The sequence below is a fragment of the Triturus cristatus genome, chromosome 1_2 (assembly GCF_964204655.1).
Source record: "Triturus cristatus chromosome 1_2, aTriCri1.1, whole genome shotgun sequence".
Taxonomy (NCBI): Eukaryota; Metazoa; Chordata; class Amphibia; order Caudata; family Salamandridae; genus Triturus; species Triturus cristatus.
This window is the reverse complement of record NC_140580.1, coordinates 831,178,293-831,201,815: the sequence shown is the minus strand read 5'-3', so window position 1 is coordinate 831,201,815 and position 23,523 is coordinate 831,178,293. Positions and strand designations below refer to the sequence as shown.

Here is a 23,523-nt window from a genome sequence, read left to right as displayed (position 1 = left end):
AGAACTGGACCATGTCGGAGAGATACCCTGATACTGTGCCCACTGGAACTTCAGGGCCCACTATACAGAGCCCGCATATGCCAACAGGCATGTGTTACAAACGGGATGCTCAAAAGCCTCAGGGTCATTCTCACCGAAATCCAGGCTAGAGGCTGAAACATAAGTCTCAAAGCCTAAATCACTGTGACTCGTCTTTCAGGAGGATAGGCAACAACAAGGGCTAATTGTAGTGGCTTTAGTTGATGAGTGAATATTTCGAGAGGGCTGGCACTTGGTTACATGTTTGGTAAAGAACATGGGTCTGCAATTGTGTTACATTTTGCACATCATGTAGGCTCATGTGAAAATGACCCGTTTATCCGCTGTAAGCCAGTGTAGCAGACGAAGTGTTCAGATACAAACTCAAATTTAAGACTGTAGATGGGTCTTGTAGGAAAGGGCCCCTTTTTGACATGGTGACACTCCCCCTCCCCCTTTTTGCCACTGGTACTGATGTTTTTCGACTGATGTGCACTGGATACCTGCTAACCAGGCGCCAGTGCTCTTGCCCTAAAAACAAGCTAAAATGGTCTAATTGACAATTTGCACACACTTTAGCACTCCTGTAAGTCCCTGGTAAGTGGCACCTCTGGTACCTGGGGCATGGGTACTAAACGGGGTCCCTAAGGGCTGCAGCATGTATTATGCCATCATACTGGACCCCTATACAAATTACATGCAGTCAGCCATTGCAGACTATGTGTCATGGTGCAAACCATGAGTGAAAACATGACATGCTAAAGTCACTGCATGTAAATCAATGTAAGTCACCCCTACAGCAGGCCTTGTAGCCCCAAGGTAGGGTGCATTATACTACAAGTAAGGGTATATCTGCATGAGCGGCTGTGCCCCTGTGCTGTCTTGATCAATTACTAGATGGCACAAGTGAACAAGGAAGCCATCTTAAGTACATGTCCTGGGCAATGGTCACTACAAGTTACCCAGATACATGATGGCTTCACTGAACCCTATAGTATTTGTCATGCAACACCTTGTCTTAATAAATCCATAATGTTCCCAGTACTAGATTTATTTTGACATGCACCCAGAGGGCACCTTAGAGGTGCCCCCTGAAAACTATTAGTCCTCTAGTGTGCTGGCTGACTGGTATTGTCCAACCTGCCACCACAGAGGAGTTTCTGGCCCCCTGCAGGTGAGAGCCCATGCTCTCTGATACCAGAAGCAATGCCTGCTCCAGAGGCAGGTGTTCACAACTCATCCAGGAGGATGGCTAGTGATTAAGCATTTCAAGTTCAGGGGTTTCAAAGCCCCTTCTGCCTTTGATATGAGACCCACGCTTCCCCCTGATCTACGAGATGCAAGACCCTGCTCTGAGGCCCATTTGGCTTCAACGTGGAGAGTTCGAGGCTACCACTGTGAAAAGCACGTCTGCACCCGGAGGCATAGGGCAGGTAAACTTGAACTCTTGGTGCTTTCTTGGACCATGGCCCCTACTTACCTTAAGTCCAGAAGAACAGTCCAGTAGTCATTTGCAAGTGACCTTATGCAGTGTATGTTTCTCCCATAGGATAACATAACCAGGTTGGAGGTTCATGCCCCAAATCTGACAGCCGAATTTTCTGGATTTCTGAAAATCACTAACTTGAAAAGAACTTACCTGATTTAGAAGGTTTTGGTGTTTAAATTAATATAAAAATCAGTGTTATTTTTATAAATTGGTGTTGGATTTCCTTATTGAGTGTGTCTCATTTATTGACTCTGTCTGTGCAACAAATGCCTAACACTCCTCGCTGATAAGTCCAAGGCTGCTCGACCACACTACCACAAATAGAGCACCATGGGATTGTTAAAGCAAGCCCAAGTACGCTAGTATTGGATACCTGGACTCTACACAGTGCAACAAATTTTGGTACACCATATAGCCAGCCTCCTACAGGTTTGACTAACGAGTTTTGAACATTTTGAAGGTGAGACATATCCACTTTTTTTAGGAGGCCTAGCTATGCAAAATTGCTGTAATTAATGGCTGATTGAACAAAGGCATTTGATACTACAATTCTACGACTAAACTATAGGAAAGGAAACGTCCTTCTGATATGGAAAGACCAGAATTTAGCTACACCTGTGACTTGGTTTTCCAAGTGCAAGTCAGCATCTATGATTAGGGCAAGATCTCAGATTGAGCAAACAGAAGAAGGGCCGCTGCTCAGTTGGGAAGTTCAAGAGGGAGTCTCGTAGAGATTATGCTTGATAGAGAATGGCATTTCAGTCTTCATTGGGTTTAGTCTGAGAAAGTTATTGGCAGGAAGACCTGTGTTAGGGTTGAGGGGATCACCATTGAGTGTGACAATGAGCTGGGTATCATCTGCATACAGGTAGGTAGCAATGTTGACATTTTTAAGGAAGTTTGCAATGGTAAAACAGAAACAGAAAAGAAGGAGCTGCTTCTAACGACCCCCAAAAGCAAAGGCCAAACTTCTGATGGAAATGAGCTAAGGTGAACTTGTTGAGTTCTTTCAGTTAAAAAATAATTTTGCCATTAGTATTTATGAGTTAAAAAGCAGGAAAGCTGCCCCCTATAGCAAAGCTAATAATCTAGTTGGAGACAACACTACCTTCTTTCACAATTCTATTCTATGAAGCATTATACAGCGCATAGCTACGCATCTCAGTGCTGATACTGCAATACAGACTAGCCAGAGGGATCTAGAGGGAGCTGTTTTGGAATAGCCCAGTCTTTAATAGTTTACGAAAGAGAAGTTCCTTTTTGGCTGACTGCATGGGGTGGGGAAGGATGCTCCAGAGTTTGGCCACATTATAGCAAAATGACTGCCCTCCGTATTTTGCCCGTCCAATGGTAGGTACTTTGGCCAAATGTGCGTTGGAGGATCACAAAGTTCTCCCATGAGAATAGGAAGAGATCAGGGAACGAGAGATTGAAGCTCGTTTGTGAAGGAGTGCCCTACGGGCAATACAGCGGGATTTAAATTTGATCTTCTCGGCCACCGGGAGCCAATGGAGGGTGCTCAGGGCTTGTAGGGCAGATTTATGTCTGGGGATGTTATACAATATCTGAGCAGCGGAATTTTATACTACCCGTGGTTTCCTTATTGTGGCTTTAGGGGCTCCCAAACAGAGTGAATTACCAAGGTCCAGGCGAGAGTAGTGAGAACCAGGAGCACTAACCTCTTCAGGGTTGGAGGGAGTAAACAGAGAATTTTTCGAAGAATCTTGAGAATACCATAGCAGGTAGCTGCTAGCTTTACTGCTTGGGAATCAAGTTAGCTTTACTGTTTGGGAATCAAAATTCAAGGCTTTATCCAGCCAGATTCCTATGCTCTTTTTGCCTATTTTCGGGAAAGGAGGGGAACGTAACCAGCTCAAACTTATAGGAGAGGTAGGATTATTGCCCAAGATCTTAAGTTCCATTTTGTCTCCAAATCACCAGAAGTTCCCCTCTATGAAGCCTAGGCAGCAAGGAGGTTATATGGTAGACCCACTTTCAGAGAGACCGGTCATATCTTTCCGAAAGTGCTGCAACACTAACAAACTCTCTCTCTGTAGCAGAAAAGTCACACTTCTTTGATTCAGTGGCACACATACCAGAAAACTGTGTATGGAGGAGCAGAGAACAATCAGTGATTCAGAAAAGAAGGAGATCTGACTTCCGGTCCCAACACTTTCTTTCCTGCTTGTGAGGTTTAGCAGCAGTTAGACTAGAACTGTCCGCAAACTGGGTTGCAGTAGACCGGGAAACCTGTGGAACAAGAAATTGAACGGATCTCTGGTTTGCAGATTGTACAGCATTACAGGTGTTTCAGGCTTCAGAGTTTGTGTGAATATGTAGAGCATAGCAGCTGCCCTGACCATCATGTCGAAAAAGTAGTGATGCTATCAGCAGGGAAAAGTCGTTGAACAAAATGACATGTGACCTTCTGAAATTTACGCCTCTTTTCTATCCAATGTTCGATATCACTTTTTGGGTTTCCCAAGAACATTCTTTTTTTTTTATCTGAAGCTTCTGTTGCCTTTCATGGAAACCTCAACATGGACCACATTTCGAAGTTGTGGCCTTGGAGGTCTAGTGCTTCGATGTGGATAATCCTGTTGTCTTTTTTCTTGATATTAAGATTAAATACCAATAGAGATATAGCGATTGAATGAATCAGTACCATCAAACAAGCAGCCTTTACTGTCCATTGGCATTCAAAGATGAGCATTGTGGTGTTGGTACCTATTCTTTGAGGAACACATGAGTGGAGGATGGAGTATCTCACTGATACCTTTGGCATCCTGAAATCTATGACGAAGACATGAAGTTTCCCAAAGAATCTTCTGTTTGGCCTTATATCCAATTTCCAACCCTGTCCTTCAGTCTCCTAAATTACACTTTCTGACAAACTGAGTGAGTTTCTCAATGGCAGACTAAGTACACAGACCATGTGATCGTACTTCGTGGCTTTCTCAACAAAGACATGGGCAACTGTCTCTAAACTATATAATTTGACACTGAAGTGGCCTGATTGACTTAAAAGTGACAGAGCTCTCTTCTATTTTTAGGCTTGCTGCCTTTCCGTTCTTTTATTTTATCTTCTCCCCAAGATAAAGGGGTGAAAACAGTAAAAAGCAGCACAGATAGCCAGGTTAATTACATTTAATGAAAAAAAACACTTGTGTTTTGTATTCCAAGACCCACACATGGACAGGTATATTTGGTGTTTATGAGTCTTAATTAGGCTTGCGTGATGAAGAAAACACATTGTGGGCTACAGTAGGTTTTAAATGTTGTGTTTTGATAATAGAAAAAACAGATTTACAAGTAGATTATATAACTAAATGCAAAAAATGATTAAGAACTAGAAATTACCTGACAAATTTTCTCCATTCTTCAAGAAAAAACTGGGACACAACGTAGAGGGCATCAATCTCCTGAAAGCAGATGTCATTTGAAAAGAATGTGATATCAAACAGGCTTTCAGATATTTTGTCATTATGCCCTTCTATCCTCAATCCATGAACACTCTCTGGCTTATGTTCTAGCATATAAAACAAAAGGACAATGTCTTCTAGTGAGATTTTCTGTCACAATAAAAGCACGGCGAGGAAAATATGTTATGTTTAAACAAACAATATTTAATGACCAAGAGCAGATTTGAGGGGTGAAATATCCATTATGGACACCTTGGCCCATGGTTCAGTAAGGTGATAGCAGTAGCAATTTGGATTTGAGCATATGACATCAAGTAGACCTCTTTTATTGGGGGCTCCCAACATAGCCAATAAACATTTACCTCATCAGCAGTGTGCAGTATTGGTACAGATGTACATCAATTTAAAATGAATGCAAACAGATGGACAGATTAGCATGGATTCCAGCAAATAAGCATACATTGACTAGTTCCAGCTAACTAACCACATGTCTGGCAGTGCCCCCCTTACACTGGCCAGATTCAACTGGAAGTCTCACGTAGGCAGGGTGACCAGAGTGCTAGAAGCTCAGCTTTAGAATTCCCTGTGCCCGGATATGAGAAACCAACCATGTTTGCTACCTTTTCAGTAAAAACATAAAGGAAAGCCTCTTCAAAGAGGCATTCTCAGCCTATCACCTAATCACTCGACTTCCCACTGCCTCTAAACCGTCAAAAAGTGTTAGGGCTCTTGGTACAGCAATTCAAATTCCACTGATATTCAGATATGAAACCTAGCTTGGAACACACGATCCTCTAATGCAGTGAACTCTCCTGCTCAATAAGAAGCAAATTTAATTTAGAAGTGAAAGTTACTTACTTGCAATCCTAGTTTGAAACTAAGGAGTCATTGAAGCCTTGTGTGAATGTTATTTCGACCCACATGTAGGTATCCTGAAACAATTCAAATTCATACAAAGGATTGCAAGTAACAGAGATTAGAATCCTCAATAAGAGAAGAAAGGTAATATATCGAAAAAGATTAGAGGGCAGACTGATCAACCAATAAATCTTAATTAGAATGAGAGACTATTTCAATAGAAGACGCTGCAATGTTGCCTTATGGACACACTCAAAGGCAGAGCCATCAATTTAGATATGATCCGGGTTAACTCCCATGGAGAAGGCAGCCATTCCAGGACAGTATATGTTCTTCACCCTTGGATAACAGGGATTATAAAAAAAAGATCTTTACAGAATACCTTTCCTGCAAGCTATATTAGCTACTAAATGCACTTTGACAGAAGAGTGTTGCAACTTTGATTGAGGACAGGGAGACGATACGGTATGATCATGGCTTTCTGACAGAAAACTGGATTGTAGTTAAAACAATAGAACCATTGAGAGAAACTTTTCCATTTAAAGGCATAAGAAGCCTTTGCAGATAGTCTTTTAGCTTCGTTCAAGATGTCCATGCAAGCTTTTGATAGATATAGGTATCCTATTGTGCAATCTCGGGAGCCATGCTGCCAAATTCAATAATGTCATGTTGGGATGGTACAGTTGACCTTGCATCCTGGACACATTCTGTTTGCATGGAAGCCTCGGACACTCTGAGGCTTTCAGAATCATCTTCGCTTTGTGCTATTCATATTTTATTAATACTACTGGTATTAGAGGACTTCAAAGAAAATCATTGAGAAATTATCCCCCTATCAATCTATCAAAATTGCACTGCACAGATTCCGGTTTCCACTCTCTTGAAGCAAACTCTGAGCATTTTGCTGTAAGAAGTGTTGTAAGTAAGTCTACTTGTGGAACAGAAAGATGTCTAAAAGCACATGGTCATTCTAGACCCATTCGTGATTTTCTGCTAAATACCTCCTGAGAAGGTCTGCTTGGAAGTTTTGGAGGCCTGGAAGATGTATTGCTAAATAGACAGATTCCTTGCTAAAAGCCATTTCAAGATTGCCAGAGAAAGAACCCAGGACCCTGTGCAATCTTGCTAGTTGAGAGTGTTGCTGGCTGAAAGTGTTGAGGAGATTTTTGGAAGAATGGTATTGCATGAGGAAAATCCTTTCTGTTGATTATTACTAGTTTGCTCCAGTTCAGAACTCCCCATGTACCCCATCATTTTTTGGGGATAAGCTGAGCAAATCACTAATAAGAGCAGGTATTAATTGATGGGGCCATCTACGGGACGGTGAGGGGCTTATCTCATGGGAGCAGTTAAGGGCAGGAACTAGGTGTACCTTGTCATGGTACAAGTATTTGCAATTGGCCTAATGGACTTCAGTGCAAAGATGGACTAGTGGGAGATGGGAGATAGAGGAAAGGTCACTAGATCCCAGGCCATTGAAAAAGAAGATTTCTGTTCGTTATTGGGAGTTGGTGAGGGCCGTTGAGGAGAGGTGCAGTGTTCCTATCCATTCTTGGGATGGATACCAGCCAGTAGAGGAACATCGGGATGTATACAGGGGGCCAAGATGACGTTGGGAGCTGGCTGTCCCACAGTACCACAACTGGGGCACCTCGCGGCTCCTTTGGGCATGAAGGAGAGCTAAAGAGAGCTGTAGGAAAATGGGCTTTTGTTGCATAAGTCGCCCCACTTTTTGCCTGGGATTTGATGCAACTTTGACTGAAGTGCACTGGGTTCCTTCTAACTAGGTTCCCAGTGCTAGTGTTCTTTCCCCAAAACAAGACAACTGATCACTTGATCCCAAGTGACCAGACCTTTGGCACCTCCGAAAGACCCTATGGAGTGATATCTCTGGTACCTAGGTACAGGTGTAGGAAGCTGGCTCTGTATATACTATACCAAAGTAAGATATAGTGTGCGCAGAGTCCAGTGGACCCCCAAAGGCTTACAGAGGTAAAAGTAGATTATACCTTAATCTTTATTTGTGTTAGTGCGGGTGAGCAGTAAGGCTTTATCAGAGGGTATAGTGTTAAGCATTTATTGTACGCACTCAGGCAAGAAATGATGTCATACACTCAAAAACACAACTCAGACCAATTGTTTGTATAAAAAAAAATATTTCATTGGTATATTTTATTTATATAACCAAGCAGGACTTGGCACAGGTAAATATGGTAGTACTTATCAAGACAGGCTGTTAAAAAAGCAAGCTGGATGAATAATGACTTTTCTTACAGGTTTGTAAAAATGTGTGAATATAGTTTTAATTACTTTGGTATTACTTTTGATTGCTTTTTCTACTCAGTGTGATATGCCTAGATATTACACTGGTACATTTCCTGGATAAAAGGAAAGTAAAACAGTTTTTCTCAAAACACAGTTTGAGGTTTCCATACAAAACATCCTCAACACAAGTTTTTCAGAGGAAAACAGTCAATGCAATCTTACGGAGAAAAATAGGGTTAACGTTTTGCAGGTAAGTAAACAGTCTTGAGGGTTGAGTATCGGGGGTTAGAACAAAGGTACCCCCAGGGTCTAGGATGCACTAAAAAAACACCCTCAGCGGCACTGCTGAGGCCCACTGTTATACAAATGGGGCATAGGGGGCCTTCAGTTGGTGGATGCTCACGGGCACGCCACTGGGTGTAGGAACAAAGATCCTAGAGGAGGATAATTCCCAAACGATCACAATTTAAGGTATGAAAAGATAGCAAAGACATTACAGAAACCACAGAAAGACCCAAGGGGCAAGAAGATACAACAAATTGGGACACAAAGAAACAAAGGTAAGGAGAGACACCTACCTACAGGAACGACAATAGACCTGAAAGCAGCGAGAAACAGGTAATGATATCAAAGTGAGGTCACCACTGCAGGAACATTCCGGAGAAGTATTTAACATTATTCAGTCAATATGGTCGAAACCAATTTAAAATCAGCAGGCATAATCTCCTATGTCATAAAGTACCCAACTAACCTATCTAAGAATGCAGTCAAAAAATTCAAACACAACCTAATTAGAAAATACCCAGACAAGCTGATCTCTGACCCCTACTTCAATCCAAACAAACACATTATTGTAAATGACTTAATATTTTTCACCAGAAAAACGGCTAAATGGCGCACTGTCATTACGAAGATGCTCAACATAAAAAATATAAGCAACATTCCACATGGTACAAAACTTATGATCATTCCGTCACCAAGATTAAGGGCGGATCTATGCATAACTATCTACAAGAATGGTATTGTGCTTATACAAGCAGCTAACAACGAGCTAGAAATGTTCGACAACCTGTTTTCAACGTTAAAAGAGTGTGTAGATAACTCAAGGTTATCTAATCAACACCGGACCACACAAGCGGCCACCCTACTCACCACCAACACTACCACTACAGACTTCACAACACTTAGAGTCCCTCTAGAACACCAACCTACAATGCTACCAGGAGACATAACGTTAACAGGAGGCACATTGGACGGAAGTGATACCGAGACAGGAGAAAATTCTATACCTTATGCCAAGGTTACTCATAGTACGGGCCGCCAGCGGCCCGCCAAGCTTTCCTTGGCGGCCCGCAGACATCCTACCTGTATTTAAAAAAAAAAAAGAAATTAGCAAACACTGCCGGGTGCAGCAGCCCGGACTCTGAGACTCTGCTCTGTGGGGGCCGGGGGATTCCAGTGATTGTCAAAGTGGAGATGCAGGGACCTAAGAGGTGAAATGCAACAAAGCTTTTTTAACATGTAAATGGTCTTTTAAAGACCTGTGAAGTACTCGGGTGCGGCTGTGTGTGCGCACTGGGAAGCTGTCTCAGTGCGGCTGTGTGCGCGTGCTGGGAAGCTGTCTCAGCCCGGGCTGAGGGCTGACACACACACGGGGTGAGATGACAGAGTGTGACGGAGGGAGGGAGAGGGAGGCAGACAGAGGGTGACAGAGAGAGGGAGACAGAGAGGTGCAGGCTGGGGGAGACAGAGGGAGGGAGAGGAAGGGAGGCAGAGAGAGACAGAGAGAGGGAGGCAGAGAGGGAGACGGAGGGAGGGAGACAGAGGGAGGGACGGAGGGAGACAGAGGGAGGGAGGGAGAGTGAGACGGAGGGAGGGAGAGAGACGGAGGGAGAGAGACAGGGAGAGATAGAGGGAGGGAGACAGAGATGGAGGGAGGGAGAGGGAGACAGGGAGGGAGAGAGACAGGGAGGGGGAGAGAGACAGGGAGGGAGACGAAGGGAGAGGGAGGGAGGGAGAGAGACAGGGAGGGAGACAGAGGGAGGGAGACGGAGACAGGGAGGGAGATGGAGGGAGACTGGAGGGAGAGGGAGAGAGAGAGACGGAGGGAGAGAGACGGAATGAGAGAGACGGAATGAGAGAGACGGAATGAGAGAGACGGAATGAGAGAGACAGAGGGAGAGAGACAGAGGGAGAGAGACAGAGGGAGAGAGACAGAGGGAGGGAGGGAGACAGAGGGAGGGAGGGAGACAGAGGGAGGGAGGGAGACAGAGGGAGGGAGGGAGACAGAGGGAGGGAGGGAGACAGAGGGAGGGAGGGAGACAGAGGGAGGGAGGGAGACAGAGGGAGGGAGGGAGACAGAGGGAGGGAGGGAGACAGAGGGAGGGAGGGAGACAGAGGGAGGGAGGGAGACAGAGGGAGGGAGGGAGACAGAGGGAGGGAGACAGAGGGAGGGAGACAGAGGGAGGGAGACAGAGGGAGGGAGACAGAGGGAGGGAGACAGAGGGAGGGAGACAGAGGGAGGGAGACAGAGGGAGGGAGACAGAGGGAGGGAGACAGAGGGAGGGAGACAGAGGGAGGGAGACAGAGGGAGGGAGACAGAGGGAGGGAGACAGAGAGGTGCAGGCTGGGGGAGACAGAGGGAGGGAGAGGAAGGGAGGCAGAGAGAGACAGAGAGAGGGAGGCAGAGAGGGAGACGGAGGGAGGGAGACGGAGGGAGACGGACAGGGAGAGATAGAGGTAGGGAGACCGAGAGACAGAGGGAGGGAGACAGAGGGAGGGACGGAGGGAGACAGAGGGAGGGAGGGAGAGTGAGAGAGACGGAGGGAGGGAGAGAGACGGAGGGAGAGAGACAGGGAGAGATAGAGGGAGGGAGACAGACGGAGGGAGGGAGAGGGAGACAGGGAGGGAGAGAGACAGGGAGGGGGAGATAGACAGGGAGGGAGACGAAGGGAGAGGGAGGGAGGGAGAGAGACAGGGAGGGAGACAGAGGGAGGGAGACGGAGACAGGGAGGGAGATGGAGGGAGACGGAAATGGAGGGAGAGGGAGAGAGATGGAGGGAGAGAGATGGAGGGAGAGAGATGGAGGGAGAGAGACGGAGGGAGAGAGACGGAATGAGAGAGACAGAGGGAGGGAGACAGAGGGAGGGAGACAGAGGGAGGGAGGGAGACAGAGGGAGGGAGACAGAGGGAGGGAGACAGAGGGAGGGAGGGAGACAGAGGGAGGGAGACAGAGGGAGGGAGGGAGACAGGGAGGGAGGGAGGGAGGGAGACAGGGAGGGAGGGAGACGGAGGGAGACAGAGGGAGAGAGACAGAGGGAGAGAGACAGAGGGAGAGAGACAGAGGGAGAGAGACAGCGGGAGAGAGACGGAGGGAGAGAGACGGAGGGAGAGAGACGGAGGGAGAGAGACGGAGGGAGAGGGAGAGGGAGGGAGAGGGAGACGGAGGGAGGGAGACAGAGGGAGGGGGAGGGAGGGAGGGGGAGGGAGAGGGAGACAGAGGGAGGGAGGGAGAGGGAGAGAGAGGGAGAGAGAGGGAGGGAGGGAGGGAGACAGAGACAGGGAGAGAGACAGGGAGGGAGACGGAGACAGGGAGACGGAGACAGGGAGGGAGACGGAGGGAGAGAGACAGGGAGAGATGGAGGGAGAGAGACAGGGAGAGATAGAGGGAGGGAGACAGAGACGGAGGGAGGGAGAGGGAGACAGGGAGGGAGAGAGACAGGGAGGGGGAGATAGACAGGGAGGGAGACGAAGGGAGAGGGAGGGAGGGAGACGGAGACAGGGAGAGAGACAGGGAGGGAGACGGAGACAGGGAGACGGAGACAGGGAGGGAGACGGAGACAGGGAGGGAGACGGAGACAGGGAGGGAGACGGAGGGAGAAGGGAGATGGAGGGAGGAGGGAGACGGAGGGAGGAGGGAGATGGAGGGGGGAGGGAGACGGAGGGAGGAGGGAGACGGAGGGAGAAGGGAGACATAGGGAGGAGGGAGACGGAGTGAGGGAGGGGGAGAGAGATGTGTGTATGCCGGGTCTGGTGGCTCAGTGGACGAAGGCGTCTGCTGCAGGGACCTGTGTTCAACCTCATGGTCACAATTCATTTTTGCTTTAGCCCCACCCCTCCCCCTACGACCCCGCCCCCACTGGTGCGGCCCTCAGCCACAAACCACACTGTAAATTTGACCCCAAGAGAAAGGTTGTGGGTACCCATGCCTTATGCCAATACCACCCCTACACCGTTACAGCGGGAAGAATCAGCGCCTCTACCACAGGATTTTACTTCTCCCACACGTAGGCCAGTCCACGGGAACCTTCATCCAGAAATAAAGGATTTGGAAGCTAACACCCCTCTATTACCCCACTCAACAACATTACAAATTACATCCATGACCTTACGAAACTCATATCCTCCGAGCGTAGGATCAAGATCTCAGGACATAGGGAGTGCATCACACTCCAAAAATAGAGGAGGCACAAACACCCGAACTAATGACAAAAATAGGAACACTGAAGAAATCGAAGTTCTAAAGCACCAGGACACAAACAAATCCCGAAATAGGCAGATATGTACTCCTGATATATTACCTCAGACTCAGAGAGAAATCGAAGGTCTTCAAACACAAGTGGGCAATATGTCACAGGACATTTTAAACGCACTACAAACTATGGAAAGAATACTAGAAATCACGGTAAGCACCCACTCCAAAGTCGAGCATGTCCAAAAATTAGTGCATAATATTCAAGAAAAGAGTAGAGAGACAGCCATGCCAATATCAAATAGGCATAATCGACCCAACAGAAATCTTAAATACTTATCAGACGATGAAACCTTAACCATACTACGGTCGTATGAGCCTAAAGCTAGCAGCAGAGGTGAGGAAATTAAATCAGTCCTGATCGATGCAAATAGAACATCCTGGCCCAAGAATAGGAAACCCAACCTTAACAACCTACAACAAGTCCAGCTAACCGCCAATACTCAAGAAATGAACTCTAGTAGCTCAGGGAAACCACTACTATGCCTACTGCTCAACTGTTGGTCCGCAGCAAAACATGCCTCAGACATCGCTGCCCTCATCGTTAGCCAGAAAGTAGACGTGACAATCCTAACAGAAACATGGCTTACGGAATCCTCTTCCCCTTTCATGGATCTACTGGTGCCCCCTGGTTATAACATTGTGAGGTTAGACAGACTAAAAAAAGAGAGGTGGCGGTATAGCCTGCATACATCGATCGGATATAGAGGTCAACCAAATACAATCCGACCCTCTCGAATCCTGTGAATACCTAGGTCTCAATTTAAGAACTGAAGACAATCAAAGGTGCAACCTGCATGAGCTTTACCACCCACCAGGCAATAATGCTACTTTCATAGACCAGTTAATGGAGATCATCACGGCTAACTCGAACAGTCACACTAATAACATATTCCTAGGCAACTTCAATTTACATTGGGACGACAAAAATGACAAACAGGTCAACCCACTCAAATAATTTTTAGCATAACTAAACCTTACTCAAGCCTGCACACAGCCAACTCACTCGAAAGGGGCAACCTTAGACTGGGTAATGTAGAGAAGTGAAGATATTACAGTCCACTCAATTGTTCCTTGCGATTGGTTGGATCACCATGCCATAACCTTCCTGATACCCACCATAAAAAAGAGCAAGACCGCGCAGCCTGTCGAACTTAAAAAGTGGACCCGGGACACCAAAGACCCTAATATTGAGCTACTAGTAGCAAGATGTGAGAAGAATCTAAATCCACCTAACAACTTGCTGAACGTTAAGGAACTCACTGAGCACTACACTAAGTCAATGTCGAATATAGTCAACTACCATGCCACTAAAACAGAAAAAAATATCAGAGAAAGATAAAAATCCATGGTTTAATGAGACACTGAATGAAGACAGGCGGAAACTGAGACTTGCAGAAAGAAAATGGAGACAGCACCCATCATCCCCCCAGCTTAAAACTCTCAGAAACATTTAGATCGGAACTGGACAACGCCAAAAACAGACCGCGGAAACTATTCGAGATGTTAAAGCAACAATCCAATAAATTGGCCAAATCTGCCCAAGAAACTACTAAAACTCAACTGAGCTGCAAAGAATTCTCAACATTCTTCACTGACAAGGCCAACACGCTAGAAAGAGAGCTCAGGATGGCAGCCGACAACCTCTCCAGCCATCACAGAACAGTGATACCACGACAAACGAACATGATAGATTGAAAAACAATGCACAATGGGCAACCTTCAAGTTATATGACCAGAATACCATTGACAAGACTCTCTCGGATATCAAACCTAATAATCACTACAATGACCCCCTCCCCTCTAAATGCTTAAAAAGAATCAATCATATCGTCGTCCCAATTTGGACAAAATTAATAAATGCCTCACTATCGCAAGGGATCCTACCAGAGTGCCTAAAAACAGGTCAAGACCCCCCCCACCATCAAAAAACCTACAGCGGACCCGGCAGAGCCAAATAACTTTCGCCCAGTAACCAATATTCCATTACTTGCAAAACTAATTGAGAAATGTGAGCAATCACATCGCCAATTTCAAGCTGCTGGACGACTGCCAATTCGGATTCAGACCGGGCCAGAGTACGGAAACAGCAATCTTACATATAGTGGATGATGCGTTACAGGCCCTAGATCACAATCAAACATGCCTTCTAGTCCTTCTTGACCTGTCATCTGCTTTTGACACAGTAAATCATGAAAATTGCTAGCCAGGCTTCAAGACAGGATGGGACTATCTGGAAATGTTCTGAAATTGTTTGAATCATTCCTTCAGAACAGAACACAAAGATTCCTGGTCAACCAGACGCTATACCCATCATGCCCAAATTCGATTGGAGTTCCTCAAGGATCAACACTATCTCCGTCACTATTCAACCGCTATGTCGAACCCCTTACAGAAATTCTCCGAGACGCTAACATATCTTATCACATGTACGCAGATGACACTCAGATCTACATCAAGATCGCGTCACTGGAAGACAAATATAATGAATGAGGCCTTAAAAATGTAATTACACTGATTAACTGGCAATCATCTGAAACTAAATGCACAAAAAACAGAATTCCTATTAATATCACCAACTAAGAACCCCACAGAAGTGAAGGAATGGACCAAACTGATCATAGCGCTAAACTGCACCCCTACTATAGTTGAATCTACTAAATCACTGGGAATCACGCTTGATAAGAATCTAGACATGAAAGCCCACATCAAATCAATGGCAAAAAGTGCCCGGTTTCACCTTAACTATATCAGAAAAGTGAAACCACTCATTTCTATGGCGGACCTCAAACTGGCAGTCGAATCCATAGTTATTTCAAGGATTGAAAATGGATGTACAACTCTAGCAGGTCTATCAAAAATTTCCACAGCACCACTAAAAGCATCTCTAAATTCGGCCGCAAGACTCATTACTGGATCTAGAAATTACGACCATATCTCCCCTCACCTGAAAGCATTAAACTGGTTACCATACGAAGCCAGAATTCAACTTAAACTGGTATGTACTACCCACAAAGCGCTCCACTACAAAACACCAAGGTACTTAGCTCAGAAAATTGAGTTTTCAGGGGGAAGCAGACCAGCTAGGAGTGCCAGGGAGCTGTTGCTGAAACCACCCATCTTTAGGAAACAGAAAACGTATGACAGAGCTTTCTCCGGAGCAGCCCCTAGAATCTGGAACTCACTCCCTCCAATCATTAGAAAAATTCCAAACACAGCAACATTCAAGAGAGAAGCGAAGATCTTCCTAATGAGCAAGTTCCTTCCTTAGACTAGACTGATCATCATCAGCATCGTGATTAATACCCAAACGTCGATCTGGAATTGTTTCTGATGTAGAACTCACGGAAAGTTCATCGGAACCATTTGTATAGAAATATTGTTACACCTTGTTCTTTAATCTGTTTTTGCTGAAACTGCTAAGAAAGACATGTACTGGAATATTATATATATTAATGCTGCTATACCCGCTATATTCCAAATCTACCTCCTGTAAATGTGAAGCGCTCTGATTCCCAAGGGACACGTTCGCACTATATAAAACTCCATAAATAAAAGGGGGATCCAAGCTGGAACACCAGGTGCACCAACAGTGGCACAGAGTCGGCCGGGTGCAGGGTGCTGGATCAAGGGCGGGAGCCCAGTTAGTTTCAATGGGGAAGCTCTGGTCAGAACAAACAATGCAGGCTCGGGCACGAAGATCTTCTGGAGGCGACCACTGGTTGGAGAGGTAAGCTTGGATGTCGAAGGATGCTGGGACACCGCCGGTGGGGCCACCCAAGGCCGTGGGGTGTTGGGCGGAGGGGTATCTTATGGCGTCGGGTTTTCATTACCGGCTCTGATCGTGGTCTGGGGGATCCTCCAGAGAGCGACTGCAGGTGTCGTCGGGAGGTAGGACAGGGATCACCATATCCCTAGTCAGGATCATCCGGGGATACCTCCTTGGTGTTGGGGCACTCAAACTCAGGCCGTGGGCGTAGGGTGCAGAGTGGTGCAGACTCGCAGATTTGGGCGGAGCCAGAGCCTGTTGGTGGGCAAATCCAGTGCTCATGGGAGACAGTCTTGGTAAGGAAGGAAGGAAGGAAGGCCAGGTCCTCCGGGTTCTGGGGGGCTGCTGGCTGCTGGACACGCCAGGGATTCGCTGGAACAGGTCGAGTTCGGGACAGGCCGGTAGGGCTGGGGCCAAGCCAATTGGTGTCCTCCTCTTCTTTGTTCAGCATGGCTCTTCAGTTCTTGTTCTTGCTTGTTTGAAGGGGCAAGGTTCGTGTTTGCACCTAAATTAAAAAAATGATGCTGTTTCAGGTAGGTACAGGCCGGGACCAATGGGTCCCTCCCTTAGGGTGGGTACACCCCCTATTATGCCACCCTCCCGTGTGAGGAGGCCATAAGCCTCACTCTTGTTGGCTGGTTCCTCCCATCTTAGAGATGTCAGGGACTGAGAGTTGTGCTTCGCCTCCGTGTCCTGTAAGCTGCCGTTAAGTGCCCAAATGCTGTCCAAGTTTTTACCCCATAGGATAACATTACTCCTGTGATGAGTGCGATGACTCAGCTCCCCGCGTGCTGCTCGAACAGAGGAGCGTCCGTCTCTCTGTCAGGTACGGTCACCTGACGCGGGGAGCTGAGTCATCGCAGGAAAGCACATAACGGACTACGTGGTAAATTAGAGCCACTACCAGGCCAACTGTTTATCATTATTTAACGTGCTCCAGTTCCCCCGTATACAGAGCGTTATTACACGCAAAATGGCTCGCCGCAACTGACCTCTGAAATTCGCAATCACTGCTGAGGTCCTACGCTGGTTCTTTTATTTGCCTGCCTGACACTACCCTCACTAGGGCACCCGGCCGGGTTCCCTGTGAGTAGATTTCTTTCACTACATTCACGGTGCCACTGTCTTTTTCACATTAGGCAGCGAAGCCCACCCTTCAGGTGTCCCGATATCTTAAGGTCCTGAAGAGACCCTACATCTTATATAGGGTCGAAACGCCGTTAACAAGGGCGAACCATTACTCAGCACTTATGACTGTATAAAGTGTTGTGAATTACATTGTTTCATTTCTTATGGTCGCCAAAATGTTTAGAAATTGAAACCTTGTCATATGATATGTCACCTTTAGTTTAGGTTCGATTATTTATTTTTTACTGGGACACCTTTCACGATTGTTTACTATATTTTTTTACTGTACCAAAATCTAATTCTAATGTGTATGTATGCACTGTTTATTTTGCCTATTTAAATATATAAACAATAATACTATCTCTGCTACTAAACGTTTCTCACAAAATTACCTGCTCATTTCAGTTGTGATATTGATTGCCCCAGGATGAATGTCCTTTCTGCTACCCTTAAAAATCTGCAGTCTCTTCTTTGTAACACTTATCCCTGTCAACCACGTTGAGAGTCAAAAAGTGTTGTTTCTTGCTCTCTTCACTTTTACACAGTGTCTCATCTACCAGCTGAAGTATGTAATTCTTTCAGGTTTGTATCTCCTGACAGTTCTAAGTCATACATAGATGAGACCTTTTTTACCCACAACCTATCCAACATGTAGCCATGTCATTCTTATGTGCCTTTCCCGCTCCTCTCTAGTATCCATTATATTCTAGCAAGCACATAATGTAAATTCAGTCTCAATCTCCCTTTGCTTCCATTCTCCATCAACTATTCAGACCATTCTATATCTTCCTAAAAGCAGTCATTGGACTTGTTCCCACTGTCATTTCAAGGTGGGGCTCGCATAGCGTCAAGTTTTACCTTGTAACAACTAGCACTGGGCTCCTACTGCCTTAGGGGTCCCACATTTCTAAGACATGTCTTCATTTCCCATAGCTACTGGCACTTCTGGAAGCTTGTACTTCCTAGGGCCCCTGTCTCCAGTCCTCTCACAGGCCCATGCCCGCTGAGGTATTTATGGGCCTGAGTGCAGCCTGGCAAGAAGAGGGTGCTTTTATCAGAGCACAAAGGTAGGTGGCGGGCCCCCCCCCCCCAGGGGCTCTCCGAACCACTGAAGGGGCCGTCAGCAGTGCTACCCAGCTTCCAGTCTCAGGCCCTTGTCTGTGAAACCCTCCACAGACGCCTGACCCAAGCCCCTTCCCAACTCATAAACACCCCCATAAAAAAAAGTAACCACAATAAACCTAATTATTACGAAAAGTCCCCTTGAGCTGCCAGGGATGTCTCCCCTCACCCCCCGCCGCTCAATCCCCGACTTTTCTGGAAAGTAACCCCCCTTGCCGCCATTTAAAACAGCAGTAAAACTACACATCCCATATGTCCAACACATTCCGGCGTGGAGGGGCAGGAGGTGATGTGATAGTTACTATCACTTTACCCCCTGCCCCTCCACGCCGGAATGTAAAACGCAGTAAACACGATCAAATAATTAATTAATGCAAAGTAATTACCCACCAACAGCAGGTGGGCAGGCAGGCCTGGATTTCATGGTGTCGGGAGTGGAGGCTGCGTCTCCGCGCTACAAACAGAAAGCGCCGTAGCCCGGCTCCCCTCAGCAGCCTCCGGGCAGTGCCGGCTCCCCTCAGCAGCCTCCTCGTCTCTGCGCTGCCTCCACTAAAACTGCGCAGGACCAAGCGCCTTGGATGAGGAGCAGAGGCGGCTTCATGAACTTACTTCGCAGTCAATGATCAAAGCGCGCGGCAAAGGGAATGAGGCCGCGCGCACACACTCCACTAACGGCTTTCCTACCTCCGCGTACCCACGTCACTGACATGAGCAGACGTAGGGAAACAAAAAAAAGAACAAGAATGTACGCTGACATGTGTGGCTGTGTCACGCGACAGTGCTCTTAAGCATGTACGGCTGACTAAAATCTTTACAGTTTAAAGATTTTAGACAGCCGTACATGCTTGATTAAGAGCACCGTTGCGCGACACAGCCACACGTCAGGCGACACAGTACCGTGTCGCGAAACAGAGTTTGGAAAGCTCTGCTCTATATGTTTGGTATTGCTATTCGTTGGGTTCGCTGCCATGTAGTCTGCACTAAACAGTATAAAGTATTACTGATGAGATTAACTTTTCTCCATGCGGGAAAGCAGTGGACTCCTTACTCCAGAGTCAGAACTTCATATACACAATGTGAGAGGGAGCCAGAGAGCTGAATTGTGTGCACACCAGAACGCCATTGCCTCGAGGCGAGTGCACTGTTGCCGCAGAGGGAAGCGGAAAGCCACCGCAGTGAGAAAGGGAAGGGAAGGGAAAGGAAAGCAGGCTGCCGGTCGGGCGGCCGGCCCTCGGCTTCACACCTGTCACTCGTCTCCATCTGCCGATTCAAACGGCTTACAGGCTGGTTGCTCCCTGCCCCCCCCCCTCCCTGTGGAGTGCAGTGCAGACCAGAGCGCGGGAGCGCGACCGTAGGTGGCCGCCAGAACTCGCAGCCTTTGCAGCAGCGGCCGCGGGCAAAAATCGGGAACGGCCCGGTCGCAGCGGGAGCCGGCCGGGGGCCACGAGAGCTCTTGGTCAGCTCAGGGCCAGTCTGGAAAGCGGAGAGGATTGCAGCAAGGTCCTCTACAGCGGCAGGAGCATTCCAGAAGCCGCGGGAACACTCAGCAGCAGGAACAGTAGCAGCGAGGGCTTCCCCTGAGGCGGTGGGAGTCGCAGGAGCCACTGAGACCAGCCTGTACATCTGTGTATCTGCCGACGCGGGAGACAAGAGGTAAGAGGTGGAGGCAAGCGTGGCAGCCGTTAGAGGTCGCCGCTAAGTAAGAGCCATTGGGTGCGGTCTGAGGGGTTGGTAGACTAGGTCTCCAGCTTGCAGCCCCCCTCGTGTGCACCGCTTGCTAACCCCCTCCATCCCCCTCCACCCCTCCGTGCCCTCAAAACAAAAAACACAGCTCAACCCAGGGGCCCACATCAGCACTAGTACTGGTATTCCCTCCCCCCCAGCACAATCAGGCACAATCAAGCCTAGCCCCAGCAAATGGCGCAAAAAGAGATGACGCTGAGGAAGACTAAATCCTGTACGGAGGATGAGGGGGAAGTGAACCCTGAGAGTCTAGCACAAAGAAGGGTAACCAGAAGCATAAGTACCCAAAAATCCCAGGATCTGGTCTCTGGCAATTCCCTCCCCCAAGGCCTTATCACTCAATTCTTTCAGGCCTCAAACTGCCCCTCACCTTTGGATGAAACGTCACAAGATCCCGCGACCAATGCCATACCGGGGATCCCAAAGATCCACCTGGCCCTAGGGGACTCTTACGCCTGCGAGTCTGCTAACTTCGAATCACCTGGGAGCCTTGATGCTTGTTTTCAGCCTGAGCCCAGGACAAAGAGCCCGATTAGGGTCACTGCCGACATTCACGATAGGCCAAATCTGGGGGCAAACGTGGATTCAGATACTGGGAGGACAAGCGAGGCTGTCGCATCCTCCTCCCCAAAGAGCACAGGCACAGGCAAGGGTCTGAATGCAATTGTGACACCTAGGGAAATACAGAGGCCAATCCCCCAAGGTACGGAGGTTCCAACAACTTCGTTCTTACTAAAATTGGAACAGACCATTGAACGAACACTTGAAACTACCCCTATTAATTTAGGAAGAGCTAAGGCCCCGAGAACTGCACAAACGGAGGGTTGGAGTCCGCTGAGTTTAACTCATCACCAAGACTTAACAGACCCATTTGATGAACCCACCTCTAAAGACCTTAACTTGTCAGCAATAAGAGAAGTCCAGGACACAATGGCCAGGGCACTGCTATGGCAGTCCGCAAAGATGGAACTCCAAATCGATCTTTTGCAGTCGATAGCCCAGCATTTGGTGTGCCAAGATGATAAGCTGGCAAAGCTGGAAGTCCAACTTAACGTCCAACAAGCTCATGCCGCCAGCACCAATTCCTGTGACGTCTTAATTGATAAATGGGCAAGTCTACCTGAAGTCTTAAAAGAGATGCTTGCATTAGCCAAGGGTCAGGGCGAGACAACCACGCAAGAACAAGCCGCACAAAAGCCACCACCACAGACGACAGAGCATGCCGAAACAGCAACCCTTAGCACAACGGGCAATAGCGCCTCAAAGGTTCCCCTAGTAGGGCCCCGCATTAACTTTACTTTGGCTAATAAAGGGAATGGTGACCCCGAGGTCTCGGATCTCGAGACCGTTAGTGATGACCTGTCTGTTACTACCTCTCAGGTGGAGAGGGTCGAAGGAGCATTAGCAAGTGCCAAAGCCCCGTTATCAAGGAGAGCCAAAAAAAGACTCAAAAAACAACTTAAGAAGTCCAAAGCTAGAAGCAGAAACACACCCTCGGTGGTATCAACCCTGGGCGACACTGAAACTAAACGTATCCCTAAACCACTCTTCCCCATTTTCATACCCAAGCAGGTGTCTAAAATGGACAAGTCATGTGACGCACCTCTTGTTCGCGGTGAGGCCCAAAGTCAACAAATCCCTCTCATGGAGGGTCAAACCAATGAGCCTCTCCAACAAAGGCCTTCACAGGTGGCCGACGCCGCTCCATTAAGTGCCCACAGCCCTTCTGGTTGGGTTCTGAAACATGAGTCTGTAACAAATCCCAAACTACAACAGGGCGCACAGCCAGTACAGTCTAGAGTGGTAGGTCTACAAACTGAGGGGCAGGGGAATCAGCAACCAGGAGTCGCACTCAAAAATTACCTAAATTCAGCATCAGACCAGGGGGAGTGGCAAGGATGTCCGAGTGTGGAAGGCCAATCAAGCATGGGGCCCAATGGGCAGCAGCCAGAACCCACTCACAAAAACCCTTTAAATTTCAGTTACCAGAGGCTAAAGCTCCAGGGAGAAGGGGTGAGTTTGTGGTCCATCACACAAAAAAACAAACAATCCACCTATGAGCTGCAGTTAACCCCAAGGTACACAGCAAAAGGCTCATTTGACATCTTGAACAGGTCCAACATTGTCCGCCTGTTTGGCCATATTGCCTCCCTGGCTCAAATCACCTCAGAAAATATTGAGTGGGTGATATTTAAGAGACTGGAGACAGACACTCATGACGATTCCACCATAATCGGACTTGCGAGTCAGCAAGTCCAACAGGCTGTCCTTAAGGAAGCAACACTGTTCGCTGAATGGGGCATTGAAGTTGTTGCACCAAGTACACTGAAATATCCACACGTCCTGTTGCCGCAACAGGACACCCCAGAACCGTCATCCATTCTTAAAGGCATAAGGCACATCCGCCCAGAAATAGGGGCGAAATCAGGGCGGGCAAAAACCCCGCTAAAAATCAAAATCCAGCAAAATGACGGGCAACGGAGTGTGCAGCGGCATTTCCAGACATCGGATCACCTGGAGGCCACATGGAGACAGTGTCCCTAACCTAATAAACAGCCATGTAAATAACGCCTGTTCAAATCCACTTAGGGGCCTAGTCCGCGAGTTATCCATTATCTCATGGAATATTGCGGGGATGAGCAACATCTTTAGGGACATAACTACACCTGAATACCTCGCACAGGGGGACATACTGTGTATTCAGGAAACCTGGGCAATGGCAACGACCGCCATCGGTGGCTTTTACGAACATTTTAAACCAGCGACCAAAAGGACAATCTTTGGACGCCCGTCAGGGGGCCTCTCTATCTACGTAAGTCATGCGTGCAAAATTAACACAACTGAATTAAAGTTGGGGTCTCCTGATCTTCAAGCCATCCTAATCAGTGGGTTGTCATCGGGTCGAAAATCTCGCCCCTTTCTACTAATTAATTGTTATTTCAACCCAATTAAGTATCAATCCTCCCAGGCCATGGAATCACTTATTTCAATTTTGGAAGATCTTTTAATAAATTGGAAGGACCAAGACGTAATAATCGCGGGCGACTTCAATCACAGAGGCTTGGGTTTAATTTCGGAGACTCCATCAAGCAAGAAGTCAGTCCCACTGACTGAATTTCTCGCAAATTTTAAGCTGCACTCCACCCATAGAATACAAAAAAAGACCCAACCTGAATGG

The 23,523-nt window shown here is 47.4% G+C and overlaps 1 protein-coding gene across 2 annotated transcripts in view; it reads right to left on the bottom strand.

Moving 5' to 3' along the window:
• USP48 (ubiquitin specific peptidase 48) overlaps positions 1-23,523 on the bottom strand; it is a 782,973-nt gene that overhangs the window by 206,349 nt on the left and 553,101 nt on the right. For both annotated transcript variants that reach the window (XM_085608904.1, XM_085608905.1), the window contains exon 18: positions 4,868-4,929. In XM_085608904.1, coding sequence (XP_085465030.1) covers positions 4,868-4,929 — 62 coding nt within the window. The remainder of the gene's footprint in view (positions 1-4,867; positions 4,930-23,523) is intronic.